Source organism: Lepidochelys kempii, chromosome 4 (assembly GCF_965140285.1).
Source record: "Lepidochelys kempii isolate rLepKem1 chromosome 4, rLepKem1.hap1, whole genome shotgun sequence".
In the NCBI taxonomy this organism is placed as follows: Eukaryota; Metazoa; Chordata; order Testudines; family Cheloniidae; genus Lepidochelys; species Lepidochelys kempii.
This window is the reverse complement of record NC_136383.1, coordinates 111672324-111689358: the sequence shown is the minus strand read 5'-3', so window position 1 is coordinate 111689358 and position 17035 is coordinate 111672324. Positions and strand designations below refer to the sequence as shown.

The 17035-nt window shown below is 41.8% G+C and overlaps 1 protein-coding gene across 5 annotated transcripts in view; it reads right to left on the bottom strand.

Moving 5' to 3' along the window:
- PROM1 (prominin 1) overlaps positions 1–14554 on the bottom strand; it is a 93157-nt gene extending 78603 nt beyond the window's left edge. For all 5 annotated transcript variants that reach the window (XM_073342457.2, XM_073342460.2, XM_073342458.2 and 2 more), the window contains exons 1-2: positions 14465–14554; positions 4623–5047 (exon numbers count right to left, since the gene is read on the bottom strand). In XM_073342457.2, coding sequence (XP_073198558.1) covers positions 4623–4839 — 217 coding nt within the window. In that variant the 5' untranslated portion in view covers positions 4840–5047; positions 14465–14554. The remainder of the gene's footprint in view (positions 1–4622; positions 5048–14464) is intronic.
- Positions 14555–17035: the final 2481 nt, after the last annotated feature.

The window sequence follows — 17035 nt, the reverse complement described above, 5'->3', positions numbered from 1 at the left end:
TGTATAAAGTTGTATGACAGTTTTATTACTTCTAAGAAATTTGAAATAAAAAATATAAATGTTTTAATTTCTGAACACCATCTTCAGTGGCATTATTGGCCTGCTGAGAGGATTTGAGGACTGGCGCTGGCCCTAAGGTAAACGGAGTTTGAGAGGCCTGATATTGACCATGCCCTGTATACAACAAATTCACACCTGAAGGCTCATAGCACACTAAGTGGTATAAACAAGCTGTTTCACTAGTACCATGCTACCATCATAGATTAATTTAGTTTCACTCATAAATGATTGTTTCACCTTTCACAAGTTAGAACATAAGAATGGCGATATTGGGTCAGACCAAAGGTCCATCTAGCCAGTATCCTGTCTTCCAACAGTGGCCAATGCCAGGTGCTTCAGAAGGAATGAAAAGAACACGTAATCATCAAGTGATCTATCCCCTGTCATCCACTTCCAGTTTCTGGCAAATGGAGGCTAGGGACATCATCCCTGGTCATCCTGGCTAATAGCCATTGATGGACCTATTTTCCATGAACTTATTTAGTTCTTTTTTGAACCCTGTTATTATCTTGGTCTTCACAACATCCTCTGGTGAGAAGAAAAAACCCAAAGGCTGTTTTCTTATATCTTGTCTTAGTTGAGTGACAACAAATTGTAATTCTCCTGGAACTGCCAACTTTTATTATAATGACAAGTTTCAGAGTAGCAGCCATGTTAGTCTGTATTCGCAAAAAGAAAAGGAGTACTTGTGGCACCTTAAAGACTAACAAATTTATTTGAGCATAAGCTTTCATGAGCTACAGCTACGAAAGCTTATGCTCACATAAATTTGTTAGTCTCTAAGGTGCCACAAGTACTCCTTTTCTATTTATTATAATGTTAGTTATATTACTAACAAAAGATGAGATAACAACAACCACCATTTAGATAGAGATTTTCAGCACTTTACAAAGGAGGGTAGCATCATTATCCCAATTTTACATGGGAACTGAGACTCAGGGAGTTGAAGGGACTTGACCAAAGTAACCCAGTAGGCCAGTCAGGAATGGAACCTAGGTCTCCTAAGTCCCAGTCCCGTGCTCTATCCATTAGACCAAACATCTCCCCACAGAATAGGTATGTATCATATGCTCAAGGACAAATTCTGCTCTCATTTAAACTTGTGCAATTTCCAGTGAAGTCAACAGGATTTAGTGAGTGGAACTGAAAACAGACTTTAGCTCTCAATACTTATACTCACTACAGTCCTTCCAATCAAACCCCAAAATGCACAATTTTTAAAAAACTAGAGGACTAATTTCTTTCCTCACAGTGGGAACTTATTGCCCTTTTAACTCAGCAATTTAAACAATTAGTGTACTGAAGAGATGCGGCAATTCCCCGTCCTAATTCTATTAGTGTATATAAGACTTAAGACATGCATGTGATCACACAACTAATTTTCGTATTACATAAACTTACGATTTTTAAAAGTTAGATTTAGGGCCATGAAACTCTTCTAGTGACCATTTATTTTCAATTATGCATTAATTTCAAAGAAACCAAGGTAACATTTACATTTTCAATAGAAGCTGAGTAAAACATTTAGAACTAGCAACTGCAACTGAAATATGATTGCGTCCACATTTTTAGGCTACCATTTGGACCACTATTTTTATTACTTACACACACATCATTGTTATCTTTACTCAGACACAAACAACTTTCTCCTGTTTTCTTCACTTACAATGCAGATCATAATTACACAGAACTTCTTAAATACCTAAAATTATTGGAGTATTATTATGCACCCACACAAGGCAATCTAGTACAACAGCACTTTGCCACATAAATATTATCCATGTTTTTACAGTAACCCATTTTGTGATTTCAATTATCTTTCTCAAAATAGCCAAGCTATGAATTATCTAGTTCCTATTTTTATTCTGATCCTAATCACCATAACATTCATTAAACATGTCAGGATTTTTATTTTATTTTTTTAAAAGATGTATACTTGATTTTTTTCTGCAAACCAATGACAGTTATCCACCTTTCCGCCCTACATCTAACTTGCTATTATCTGGAATGAAAGATCTGTAACTTCTAAGACTTAGAGTGCTTCTTTTAAAAGACACTTTCTCCAACATAGCATCCATAGGAAGCCAATTTATTTCATAGACTGGAAGAAGAGCTACGTGTAAACTCAAAAGCTTGTCTCTCTCACCAACAGATGTTGGTCCAATAAAAGATTATTACCTCACTACCTTGTCATTCTAAAAACCTGGGATTAACACAGCTACACCACTGAATATTGTGCCACTGCCATTTGCCCTGAGGCAAAAAGTTCGCAATAACTTCCTTATTAATTGCTTACTGTTGCTTGAAAGCATGTCACATCTGCATTGGCCAGCCTTGAAACATTCAACTGTCCTTGAACATTACTACAAGCAGATAAATGGTTTAAGCACAGTAAGAATACATATACACAATTTAAACAGTAAGAGTCACTACGACTTAATATAGTACCTTTAAAGAAACCCCCCTCTAGCACTAACAAGGAAAATTAGCAGGCCATGTACTACAGGTGAACAAAGAGAAAGGTCAAAAAAGGTGGAAGTGGGACTCTTAGCAATCTCCGCATTTCTCAACTGCTATTTGAATGGCCATGTTTTTCGGACCTCTTAATGATCAGGACCATTTATTAATTACATTTCTCCTCTGATTCATGACTATAAAGCAACACCACATTGATTACATAATGGTTTAGGGGAAAACTAGGCTAATACCCACAGCTTACATTAAAGATTTAAACTCTTCTGAAGCCTCTGCCTAATTAATAGCAACAAAGTTTACAGTTAAACACTCTGAAAGAGGTTGAGTCAAGGTATATGTGCACCTAAAAATTATCTGTGTGTTTCAACTCTTGATTGGAGTAAGCTCTATTCTAGTGTCTTTTTTTTTTATATATAAAGAGTTAAAAAGTAACCTTCATAATTAATACTTTAGATATGAAATAGAACAGCATATGGTAAAACAGATTATGGGATTAAACTAATTACACGATAACGCAGAAATCCACATCATCCTTCAGATCTAAATTTTGGGATAGGGTGTGTGGTGGAGAACAAAAAAGACTTCACATAATACAAACTTTAGAAACTGTGTTTTAAAAAAAATATCTGGGGGTGGGGGAGAGGAAGAAAAGCACATGTTAAATAAGAACAAAGAACTTATGTTTAGGCATCTACTTGCTCTCCATGGGCCTAACTTTGTACACCTACCACTGGGTATAGAATTTACTACTGTAATCCTATGGGACTAATAAAAATTTAAATAAACCCTATGCCTGCTAGTATTTACAAGTTTAGTCCCCATACAATTAAAATTTGCATCTATTTTTATAGGACCCATTCCTGGAGCCCTTATTCACAAGAGTAATTTCATTAAAACCAATTGGATAATTAATATAATAAATGGATACTTATAAGGCTTACAGGACCCAGTACAGTATTTATGTGAACTTGTAATAACTCAGAGGGGTAGTCAGAGTGAAGAATTAGCCTGTTCTTTAAGTTTTGGTTTGAATATTACATTAGAGACCCATTCAAGTTTGTTTTGACCTCTTTCTTCCATAGGCATTGACATGGTTGTGGACTTTATATTTTTATACTGAAAAAAACAGAAAATGATGGAAGACACTATACACAGTAGTAACCAATTATGAAAGTTATATCTCCTTGTAATTATACTGAGAAGTGTAGTAGTTGGACTGATGTACAAACTACTGTCTTTCTAAATCCCAATTATTTCACCTGAAAAGGTTTCTAAGATACAATGGAGGTAGTATTTAAAACTAGTAAATATTTTTTGTGCTTACCTATAGCTAAAAACAGACAAAGCAATTTGGTGAAAATCTGTGAGCAAACAAAATAAAAATACTGCTCAGATTTCATATACTAAAATTTCAACCTGCTGTGAATTTTAATGCCAAATTTATACAAACAGTATTGACATTCTGTTTTAACACCTGAATTAGACAGTGTAAATATGGTGAAAAAAACAAACCAATAATAAAACCAGATCCACAGCTCCAGGAGCTTACTAAAGAGCCTTTCATGGACAATCTAGAAATCTTGAACATGTATACTTCTCTTTTAAGATTTCTTTTCCAGCTTTGGGAAACAGAGTGGTGTGGTGGGGTTGGGGAAGAAAGGACAGAGAAATAGTCCAATAGAAGAGTAAAACCTTAATTTTTTAAGATTACAAAGCTAAACAAATAAGCCACAAGTTAGATGTAGCTATACAAAGTAATTGTCTTTATGACTTCAGTACAGATACAGAAATGCATGAAATTTACTTTGCTACTGACATTCCCTTTGCAGAATAATCTCTAGAATAAACCTTGTAATTACATAGTAAAAAGTCACAGTCTCACAAACACTGCAAAGGAGAATAAAATTTTATCCCAGATTAAAACCTGAGGCGAGGCATTTTATACTTTACTCTGAATCCACTGCTTCTGAAAGAGTGGAGCTGGGAACAAATTTCAGTAAAAAAAAAAAAAAAAAATCACTGTTTACTATGAAAATGAATGTCTTAAAAGTAGATCATTAAAATAAGCTATAATTTTACACACTTACCTTGTGGAAAAGAATTTGGTTGCACTAAATAAAGGAAAGCATGGACTAGTCTAAACAAAATTCCTATTGGTCCAGGTTCATGATATGTATTTGTATCATATGTCTTCACAGGCACAAATCCAAAATCCAAAGTTCCAGGAGGTGGTTTGTGTAAAGGCTGCACCTCTGAAAGAGTACTTCCACAAAGCAACAACAGCAGCAGAAGTTCCACAGCCATGGCTAAAAGTATTCATAAAATAGGAGGTAGAGATTTTGCTCTCCCAAAGTCTAGAAATCTTCAGCACATTAGAAATGTACTCACTGGGAGTGAGATGTGTCAGCAGGAAAAAGCTGATGTCTTTAGTCCTTTGCTTAGTCTTTGATAATGTACACTGACTTCGGAATGGTGTAGAAGCTCTTCACAGAACTGAGGCAGTGCACCATCTCTGGCAAAGACAGAAAACAACTGTTTAAATGAGCGCCCTCACTGCACGAGGGTATGAAAATGTGAGATGCCTCCAATCTCATGTGGAAATATAACACAAAAATGATTATACTGGCAAGCTAAATAGGGCAGAATAGACCAATTTATTCCCATGTGTGAAAAAACGGATCCATTATACACACAGTACTTGAGGAAACCACTGATTATTCACAGTTTTGACTGAGCCTTTAAAATAAAACAAATTTAAAAAAAAAATCACAGTATTAGGACTGCAGCATAAAGAGCAAATGAAATTAAAGGAACAAATTTTTACTTTACTTATAATTGTAATAAAGTCAGATTAATTGTATTTAATCACAAAATAATCACAGTGCATTTTATGAATGCTTTAACATGCAACTCTAAATGCATGTAGACAGCCACACAAGGACTGATATACATAAGCAGATGATTAATACAAAAGGACATAACTTCTCTGCCCTGAGAATTCATAACTTCCCAATGTTGCAAAACTTTTTTCCCCCCACATAGGTTAGCAGCGGCAAATTTATCTTTACTCTTGTGGCATTATTTTATTAACAGAGGAGCCATCGATTACCACCTATCAAAGAAGGATTTAAACTTTCAATTCATTTTATAGTGTCAGTAACATATGGTCATGGGAAAACATTTTTTTTCTGGCACACAACATTGTAGGAACATCAGACAGGGTATGTGGACTTTAAATATAAAATATGGATTAAAATATCAACCTCGGGCATTTTCTAATAATAAAATATATTTAATTCCCTCAAACATGAAATACCCCCCAAACCTTCCCCCCACGTATTTAGTATTACATATTTCCCTTTCAACATAGAAAATAATGTAATCTAAGTTATTCTTCACTTTCAAATTTGTAACTAAAATGAAGCTAGATTCAAGAAACACCTTCTCTGTCAATTACGGAAAAATCTGCTTGCCACAGATAGATAGAAAGCTTTTCCTGTAAGGCACGAATGGGTCTCATCCACAAATTCCTGTTAACTTTAAGGCTTTCCACAGGGCTCTGTCCTTGGCCTCCTACTCTCCTCCCTCAAAAAGTAATCTCAACCACAAACACAAACTTAACTACCATCTGTATGCTTAGGGTTAGTCTGTTAGTCTATAAGGTGCCACAGGAGACTCTGCCGCTTTTACAGATCCAGACTAACACGGCTACCCTTCTGATACTTGCCATCTGTATGCTGACACTCACAAATCTACCTGTCTTCTGTCCAAACAAAAACTTAGGCTGTCTCTGATTGCTCTTCATGGATGTCTATCTGTCGGATCGAGCTCAACATGGCTAAAACAAAGCTCTTAATCCCCCACCCCACCAATCCTCCCTGCTGCCCCCTTTCTCAAATCACTGTGGAAAACACTACCAATCCTACCTGTCACTCAGGCCTGTAAGCTGGGTGTCATCTTCAACTCGGACCTCTCTCTGGGTTTTCATCATTTCACATCGCAGTTAATCCAACCTCCTTCTTTCTGACCTTGACAAATGGAACCATCACTCATTGATATCCATTCAAAGTGCTGCTCCAAAGCTCGTTTTCCTAGCCCATTGCTTTGCTCACGTCACCTCTCTTTTTGCATTCCAGCACTGGCTCCCTCTTTCTATCATTTCAAACATCAGTTGTCTTATTATTGTAACCTATGGCCACCCTACCTATCATCTCTCATTCAGCATTGAAAAGTCAACTCCCACATCCATTCAGGCCTTGTCAGCCTCCATCATCCACTTGTTAAAATTTTCAAACAAGCACCTTTGTGCTTTCTTCCACGTTGCCCCTCATGCTTGAGAGTAACTCTCCACAAACATTTACAAAAATAACTCAATATCCTCCTTCAGAACTCTCCTTTGCTGTGAGGCCTACAAAAAACAGGAGGATAGTTAGGTTGCTGAGACCACTGCCTATCTTGCTGGCCAATACGGTCTCAGTTTCCTTTTAATCCCAGTCTGTCTGCTTCACCTATTGTCTCTTGTCTTATACCTACATGTAAACTTTTTGGGGTAGGAACAGTCTTTTTGTTTTGTGTTTGTACAGCGCCTAACACAAAGGAGCTCTGGTCTAGGACTGGGGCTCTGATGCCAGTTGTAGCTTCCCAAAACAGAGTGAAATTAACAAGACTCTGGTCACTTTTCTATCTTTTATTAAGAAACCTGAGAGTAGTAGTGAAAATACAAGAGTCACGTCAGTTTCACTGCTGAGGAAGTCTATAAGTAAAAAGCCAATACTGTTCATTTCAAATGAAACATATGAATTTGCCTATGTGTCACTGAGGCCTAGTTAGACAACTCCGCCAACTCAGTCCTGGGCCAGTTGGCTGTACTGCCTATTTAGTGCAACATAAGCAGAAAAACAAGAACAAAAAAGATGAGGAGCGGCATTTCTGTTCTCCTCCGACTTCAGATGCCAAAATGCTCTTTCTTAAAGGCTAAATCCTTCAAGAGCATCCATCTGGTATGCAAATCCAGCCACAGGACAGATCCAGGACTCCTGCTGGCATACAGGCCTCAACTGACTGCAAACCCCTTAGAGAGGCCAACCAAGCTACCGTCTAGCACTCTAGTGGAGTCTCCTAGATTCCTTGCCCTTCAGGACATCAGTACACATATAAAGGACACCTGTAACACCTTAGTGATCTATTGTCATGTATGGCAACCACTAATTTCTTCTGAATTGTGTCTGGACCCATATGCTGGACTCAGCTTTGGCCTATGAGTGGAAATGAGAAATATAATCACCTTACTGTTTTCCTGGTCCAACTGTACTTTCTCCCAGCAGAGTTCATTACTTTCCCAATAGCGTGACCAGAGGTCCCGATTTTATGGAACAGTCCCAATATTTGGGGCTTTGTTTAATATAGGTGCCTACAACCCCCCCAGCCCCATCGTGATTTTTCACAATTGCTGTCTGGTCACCCTATTTCCCAAGCAAGAGGTGAACCACCCAGACTGGCTTATCCTTGAAAGGTCATGAATCTGGTGAGCTTCTAGAATGCCCTGGAAGAAAAGAGCCATCCACCTACAGGACCAACGGTGAAATAACACAAACAATACACATGTTTTACTATCAAACAACCCCTGTCCCCAGATCTCCATGGTGCACCAAAGTTTGATGAAACATGAAAAACATGAAGGCAGAAAACGACAATGTTGGTGGTGATGCAGGAGTACGCCAGAGCTATGGGGAAATCTGAGAACCTTTTCCCATCTTTCATAGCCCCTGTTGAATTACACACAGCAAGTGTTCTGAGGAGAAATCCAGTTTATCAACTGGACTACACCAAGCTACACCACAGATCCATTACTTATTGCTGCAAAGAGCGATAAACATGCTTTGTTCAAAATATCAGTCAACAGCTAGAGGAGCTCTCAGACAGAAGAATTCAAAATCAGAGCCAGGAACAAAGATTATTCCTCTCCTTCGTGACGTTCAGCTTCTGTATCCTCTCAGTAACTGTCCTATCTTTGCTAGAGAAAGCCAGGAAAGAGCAACTCTAATAATACTCTAAATATTTGAATAACCTATGCTTATTCAAAAAAGGTGGTCTTTTCAACTACCCTGAAGCATGATGCTCAATGCAGTAGTCTAAAAGCCACACATATAAATTCAAATATTTGAATGTTTTCAAAGCAATAACTGATTGTTGCAAAGCATCTATGCTATGAACCAAACAGATATATAAGCCCAAAGGATCTCTTATATTCCCCCTCCCCCCATTTGTTTACTTCATTCTTTAGTCTTCAAGATTTTCTTCATCATGGATTGCTATCTTATCCCTTTATATATTGTGCTATGATTAAATGTAACAAGCAACATACATTGTAAATTGCTTAGAATGCCTCTAATTATGGAATGGTAGGAACATCATAGTTAAAGTTGGGTTCTATTTCACATTTAAAGTTAACAGGAGTTCAGCGTCTTTGTTTTGTATGAAAAAAATAGTATTTCTGCCCAAAATTTTGAACACAACTTCTGAGAGAAATTTGAATTTTCTGGTAATTTTCAAGTAAATCTATTATTTAGCTTTGAGTTCTAATCAATTAGGATCTGATTCAATGGTTAATGAAGTCAGTGGAAAGGTTCCAATTGACTTCAATGGGTGATAAATTGAGCCCTTAATTGCCAAACCTGAATAGGTTTGGTTTCACAGAATTATGCAGACAGGAGTAAAGCATTATGAAGGTGCCTCCTTGATGGAGAAAAAGAACTATTACCAGTGTGACTCTGTAGAAAATATTAAGTCATACAGTAACAACGTTAAAAGATTTGTAGGCTTAACAGAAGAATTCTGTTGAGAATGCAAGGTCCAATGAGTCCAATCCCATATTTCAGGACCCTAATGGGCACCCTGCTATGAGGGCAAGAACATATATGTTCTTCATTTCTACAGAGGCCAATGAAATCCGCAGATGCTATCATTATAAATATAAATAAATTTAGCAACCACACATTAGAAATAAAATAGCTTTCGTTCCCCTGGCCTCTTGGGAATCAAAAAGGAATGCCTCTAGAATCCTTACTGGGGTCTCTATCCTACCTCTGACAGGTGGTATTTCTTGCCATGCTATTTCAAAAAACAGAGTGTAAATTCTCCTCAAGACCAGTGCTCTGTAAAGCAACAGCACATTATGGGTGCTGTATCAATAATAGCAATCAGGAGCTTGCAGAAATGTTACCAATCCTATGGCACAAAAAGCCAATGTGCATCTGAATAGGAATTCCACTCACTGAATGACAGCTCCCCTACTCAAATCACAAGGGATCTGGGCTATGAATGGGATCCTTCTGTTTTCCTTACCTTGCTCTGCAAAAGAAAACTTTTTGGAAGTTTGTTGCTCGCTAATGATGCTACAGTAGATCGACAGCGTTGGAAAAAGAGACCTATCCACAGAATACGTAATCAGTAAAAAGACTACCAATCCCCAAGGCAAAGCTGCAAGAGCGACAAAAAAATGCTACAAACATAGATAAGAGTTTATTTCTAGGACACTCTTCACCATAGCATGAGCCCTTTGTATCATTAGAAACAAAACGCACATTACTCTATACTCTTGCACCTTGTGAGCTACATTCATGGCCATACACAGATTTTTCATATTCAGTGGGGGGGGGTGGGGAGGAAACAGAGCAGTATAATATTTTAAAAGATTTTTATTAATTAATTCACAAGCTACAGGACATTTATTTTAATGTCCTTGTTTTTCATGAAAACCTTAAGTTCAGCTACATAAAAAAGAATGTAACTGAATGGAATAATTTAGTTTATTTCTCGTTGTAATTGGAAAGGGTATTAACTTTCATCTTTAAAAATACAAGTTTTTGGCTCCCCCCAAAACCCCTCCTCATACCTTTCTATATACAGAAGTCACTACACCAGAGATGGGCAAACTACAGCCGGCGGGCCACATCCGGGCCTTCAGACATTTTAATCCGGCCCTCGAGCTTCCACTGGGAAGCAGGGTCTGGGGCTTGTCCCACTCTGGCACTCCAGCCAGGGAGTGGGGTTGGGGGCTTGCCCCGCTCTGCGCGTGCCCCAAGTGCTGCCCCCGCAGCTCCCATTGGCTAGGAACCATGGCCAATAGGAACTGCAGGGGCGGCACCTGCGGACAAAGCAGCGCACAGAGCCTCCTGGCTACGCCTCGCGTAGGAGCCGGAGGCGGGACATACCACTGCTTCCGGGAACTGCTTGAGGTAAGCGCTGCCCGGAGCTTGTACCCCTGATCCACTCCCATGCCCCAACCCCCTGCCCCAGCTCTGATCCCCTCCCGCCCTCCGAACTCCTCGGTCCCAACCCAGACCACCCTCCTGCACCCCCAGCGCCATCCCAGAGCCTGCACCTCCAACGAGAGCCCTCTTCCCCCCCCCGCATCCCAACCCTTTACCCCAGCTTAGAGCCCCCTCCCACAACCTGAACTCCTCATTTCTGGCTCCATCCCAGAATCCGCTCCACCAGCCAGAGCCCTCACCCCCTGCCGCACCCCAACCACCGACTTTGTGAGCATTCACGGCCCGCCATAGAATTTCCATACCCAGATGTGGCCCTCGGGCCAAAAAGTTTGCCCACCCCTGCACTACACCCAACTCTAGGGCATCTGCGGTCTATCACTCTATAGAGCATGCCACAAACTTTATATAAAGTATGCTATAATACTAACTCCATACAAATAGCACATTTCATCCAAGATTCTCAAGTCACCTTACTACATTAGTTAAGCTTAGACATGCCTGACACAGAGACAGATAGGTAGGTAAGTAGGTAGGCATCCCCTTGTTAAAAATGGAGAGATTGAGACACAGAGTGGTTAAGGAACTGTTCTAAGATCAGACTGAGCCTCAGCTGCAGAGCCAGAAACAGCACACAGGTTCTCCAACTTCTCATTTTCTATTTTAACAACTACACTGCACTTCTTCCCTTTAACGCTGCAATCTATGCAAACATAATATTGCAATCCAGTGATGTGACTGCAATTCACTCTGAACTGAGATTCAATCAACCAGGAGCCAGACTGTTAGAGCAGGATGTGGGAGCCCTCTGGCAATGAACAAAGAATGGAGGGCAGAAGAAGGGGCATTTGCCCATGCTGGGCACAGATCAAGGACAGATCAACATTTTTTTTTACATTAACCATTTGAAAAGTTGGTCTATAATTCCATCTCAAGATTCCATTGACACCAACCACCACAAGAGCAATGCAAATTATGAGGTCACAGCCACATGACTGACAGTTACCTGTACTGTATTATAACTTTTGATTCCATACACAAAAAAAAATATAAATCTTCACATTCAGAATACATAAAATGATAAGTCACACTAGCCACTGGCAAGTCACAAAAGGTGTGGTGTTCGGTTACAAAACCTCTTCTAGGCCTGTGATTTAATGACTGCAACTTGTTGCCATAGGAGGAGTAGGGAGTATGTGAACCTTCTAAACATCAGGGACTGCAGAACACAGTAGCAAAACAATAAACAAAACTAAATACTGGATAGTCTCAACTTGTATCTAACATGCATATTGTGAGTTCCAAGTGGGATAAAACCGGAGAAGGGCTTGAGTCACAGCAGCCAGATATGCAGAACACAGGAATGTATTTTCTGGATGTGTCTCAAAAAATCAAAGATTTAAAAAGGAAAATTTAAAAATTCGTTGTGTTTTATTGAAACACAGCAAAATCCCTCGTAATAAGGTGATAATTTTAACAATTGCCTTAAAATTAATTCCGGGGAGGCAGTCTCCATCCCCAAGAAAGAAAGAGTTGGGCAGGTGGTCTAATTTTAGCCAGTTGACCAGATGTTTAGATTATAGATTCATTAAGTGGAACAGAAAAAAAAATCAGTTTGTTTGCTCTGATAATATTTATAAAGCATACCCTATGAGGGCACTGTAGAGCAATAATAAAAGATTATAAAAACAACAAACATTATGAAGCCATTCCATAAAAAGGAAATCTGCCGTGCTGACAGTTCAGAACTGGTGGGGTGTGCTGGTAAGGTTCTAATGCAGAAGAAAATGGATTACAGCATATAATTGCGTACATAATATCTCATAAATGGGACAAGACCTCCCCCCTTCTTCCAAATTATATTTAAATAGTTGGGATTTTCCTCCCCCCTCCACCAGTTTAATTCTAAAAATTACATAGTATGATTTGTGTTTAAACTCTGCCCTGGTTGGAGTTACAGAACTGATTTTACAGCTTCTTTCTTAATTTCTTCCCTGGGTATGATGCATGGAAGGAGATAGAGTCAACTCCTCTCTCTCTCCCTCCACCTTCCCTTCCCCACCCCACAAAACAAACACACTTCATGATTGAGTTCACCCTGCTGGGACCAGAATGTAATCATTCATGACCTTTCAATATGATTTGTCCTGAACTACACTGACTAATGGTCAGTATCTCATAATCTAACTCAACTCTTCACACTCATGTGTGAGCACAATAAAATGTTATAACATATACAAAGCCATGAGATGAGCATGGCTGGGTCTCTGCTGCAAGTCTGGACACAAGATTGGACTGCAGATACGACAGCATAGTATTGCTTATTACAACAGTACCTCTTGAACCTGGTAGATAAAGTGGTTTCTAAAACAGCACCCTACTCATCTCCGTAGTGTGGTTAGTCACTATCGAGGTACTCTCAGCACACAATACCGGGGTACTCTCAGCAGAGACTTTGACACCGCCCCATACACATATTTGGGCTACTGGTTAGCGTGGTATACGAGTTAATCTCTCTGGAGGTCCTCATTTTTCTCCCACAGTACTGCCTTGTGCTTGTCTCACATCCAAACCTGGTCTCGAGTCCACTTCCTTTCGAAAAGTCAATGACCCCAACATAAACTACACACCCTTCTCAGCAAAATTCATACAGACACAGCATTAGGGGGTCAAGGAATCATCTTCATTCACAGCAGAGAATATACAGTCCCATCACAATGTTTTCGATAACGGGAAGGATGTCCCACCCTTCCGTCACACACGCCTCCCCCCTTCATAGTGTTTTCTATAGAGGGACCCCTCGCTTCCCTCAATGCTTCCTATGGGGGTTCCTTCTGCTTGCCCTCACCCCACATCCACTGTTTGGATGTGGGGTGAGGGCAAGCAGGGTCTCCCTTCCTTCTCCCATGGCTATTACAAGGGATCCCTCCACGGCCTTCACTCCGGGTGTGTTCGGCAGCACTGAAGGACCCGCCCCTGAAAACTCTCGTGGGGGCCCCTGAAAACTCTCGTGGGGGCCCCTGTGGGGCCCAGGGCAAATTGTCCCACTTGCCCCCCCCAGCGGCCCTGGATCCCTCTCCCTCACACCCCCAGACTACACAAGCAGTGTAGGCACAAGCAGACTGAGCAATGGATTAGCGGCCCAAGAAGCTCAAAGGGGTCCTGATTTAGTATTACCCCCAAAATACTGGTCAAGTTATTGAACGTGGGCTTTTTAACGATTAATATGCATTAAGTTTGCCTTTTTTGGGGGGGGGGTTTGTACAAATAATCAGTATTTTAGCGGTGGGTGACGGATCAGGCCCCACCCCAAATATCCCTGCTTGGGGCCCCCCCATGGGCTAGCTCTGCCTCAAAGCTTTCTATGGAGGTACCGCTCCACTCTCTCCAGTGGTTACGTCTCTCCCGCACACACCGATGGTTTCTATACCCTCTCACACCCCAGCCCACGGGCCAGGCTTTCCGAGACCCCGACCCCCGCCCGGCGCTTCCTGCGGACCCGCCACCCGGGCAAGAGCAGCAACTCGCAGGGCAGGATCCGTGCACTCTGCCCAGCAGCCCGGGTGCAACCCCCTCCCCCGGGCTCCCGCACCACGGAGCGGCGCCGCGGCGGGCTGCAAGTGGCCGGCGCGCGCGGGGAGAGCCAGCCGGGCACTCACCCCGCGGACAGCCCGCTCCCGCAGGCTCCGGCTGGTCCAGCGGCTCCCGGCTCAACGCGCCGAGTCTCCCCGCCCGGCCGCCTCCCCGCCAGGCAGGCGCCGCCCTCTGCCGCACGCACCAATCAGCAGCTCCCCGCGACCCCACACCCCGCTCATGACTGATTCGGCGCGGGGCTGCGGGAGCAGCGCGGGAGGCTGAAGTCGGGCGAGGGGCCGCGCGCTAGGTTCCCCAGCAGCATGCAGCGCTCGACCACCTGCTGCTTTCTGTGCAAGCCGCGGGGGGGGCAAAGAGACTCAGCCCAGAGCTGCGGGCTCCAGACTTTAGGCCTCCTGAAACTTCAGAGCTGGCTCCAAGTTGTGCAGGTGGTTCCTGCAGGGGCCTGAGGGACTCCAGCAGCCAGGGGTTCCGGATCCAGATCGTCTTCACAGGTCGCCCTTTATTTCTACAGTGGTGGGGCGAACCAGCGACCAGGGTCCAAAAGACACCTCTTTGCTGTGAAGAGTTCAAACTCAAAACGGATCCCATGGGACAGTATCCCTATACCTAGTGGGCTGAGCCAAAATATGAGCTCCTCAAAAAACTGGGGAGAAACTAGAGTTTAATTTTGTCAGTTGGCGCCAGCCTCCCATTTTTACCCCCTAGATTGGTGATTTGTGAATGCTCTTCTGCCCCTTATTCTGAGGTTTAAGAAAGCAGCACTTAATATTCTTTTGCAATCCCACACTTATGTGTGTCCTGTAAATTACATTATTAAAAGCTGTTTCTATCTTTGGCTTTTGGAACAATATCTTATTTTATCTTTTCTGAGGTTGCCCTGATTTCCTAACAAGATTCTACTTTCTACTCCCAGGATTCGTGTCCCTGTTTCTAAGTGGTTCCTTTGACTTCTAAAAGAGACCAGTGAATTTTTAGTAGGACAGGGAGCCAAATTAATGTCCCCAAACTCTCTATTTCTATATGTCAATCTGCAGGACCTTCCATTCTCCTGGGACTGTATTTGTGTGCTCCTTGTCACGTTGTGTATTTTTTTTATTTATTTTTGAGATTTTCACTTGGTTTTAAGAACATAAGAACAGCCATACTAGGTCAGATCAATGGTCTGCCTGGCCCAGTATCCTGTCTTCCAACAAGAAAAGGAGTACTTGTGGCACCTTAGAAACTAACCAATTTATTTGAGCACAAGCTTTCGTGAGCTACAGCTCACTTCATCGGATGCATGCCGTGGAAACTGTAACAGACTTTATATATACACAGAGAATATGAAAAAATACCTCCTCCCACCTCACTGTCCAGCTGGTAATAGCTTATCTAAAGTGATCATCAGGTGGGCCATTTCCAGCACAAATCCAGGTTTTCTCACCCTCCACCCCCCCACACAAATTCACTCTCCTGCTGGTGATAGCCCATCCAAAGAGACAACTCTTTACACAATGTGCATGATAATCAAGTTGGGCCATTTCCTGCACAAATCCAGGTTCTCTCACCCCCCTCCCAAAAACCACACACACAAACTCACTGTCCTGCTGGTAATAGCTCATCCAAAGTGACCATTCTCCCTACAATGTGCATAATTAAGGTGGGCCATTTCCAGCACAAATCCAGGTTTTCTCACATCCCCCCCACCCCCATACACACACAATCTCACTCTCTTGCTGGTAATAGCTCATCCAAACTGACCACTCTCCAAGTTTAAATCCAAGTTAAACCAGAACATCTGGGGGGGGGGTAGGAAAAAACAAGAGGAAATAGGCTACCTTGCATAATGACTTAGCCACTCCCAGTCTCTATTTAAGCCTAAATAGAGAGCTGAGGAAGCGTTGTTCTAAATCAGCCATAAAAATGTTGGCATACTGTGGGGCCATGCGGGTACCCATAGCAGTGCCGCTGATCTGAAGGTATACATTGTCCCCAAATGTGAAATAGTTATGGGTAAGGACAAAGTCACAAAGTTCAGCCACCAGGTTAGCCGTGACATTATCGGGGATAGTGTTCCTGACGGCTTGTAGTCCATAACTATTTCACATTTGGAGACAATGTATACCTTCAGATCAGCGGCACTGCTATGGGTACCCACATGGCCCCACAGTATGCCAACATTTTTATGGCTGATTTAGAACAACGCTTCCTCAGCTCTCGTCCCCTGAAGCCCCTACTCTACTTGCGCTATATTGATGACATCTTCATCATCTGGACCCATGGAAAAGAAGCCCTTGAGGAATTCCACCATGATTTCAACAATTTCTATCCCACCACCAACCTCAGCCTGGTCCAGTCCACACAAGAAATCCACTTCCTGGACACTACAGTGCTAATAAACAATGGTCACATAAACACCACCCTATACCGGAAACCTACTGACCGCTATTCCTACCTGCATGCCTCCAGCTTTCACCCTGACCACACCACACGATCCATCGTCTACAGCCAAGCTCTGCGATACAACCGCATTTGCTCCAACCCCTCAGACAGAGACGAACACCTACACGATCTCTGTCAAGCTTTCTTACAACTACAATACCCACCTGCAGAAGTAAAGAAACAGATTGATAGAGCCAGAAGAGTTCCCAGAA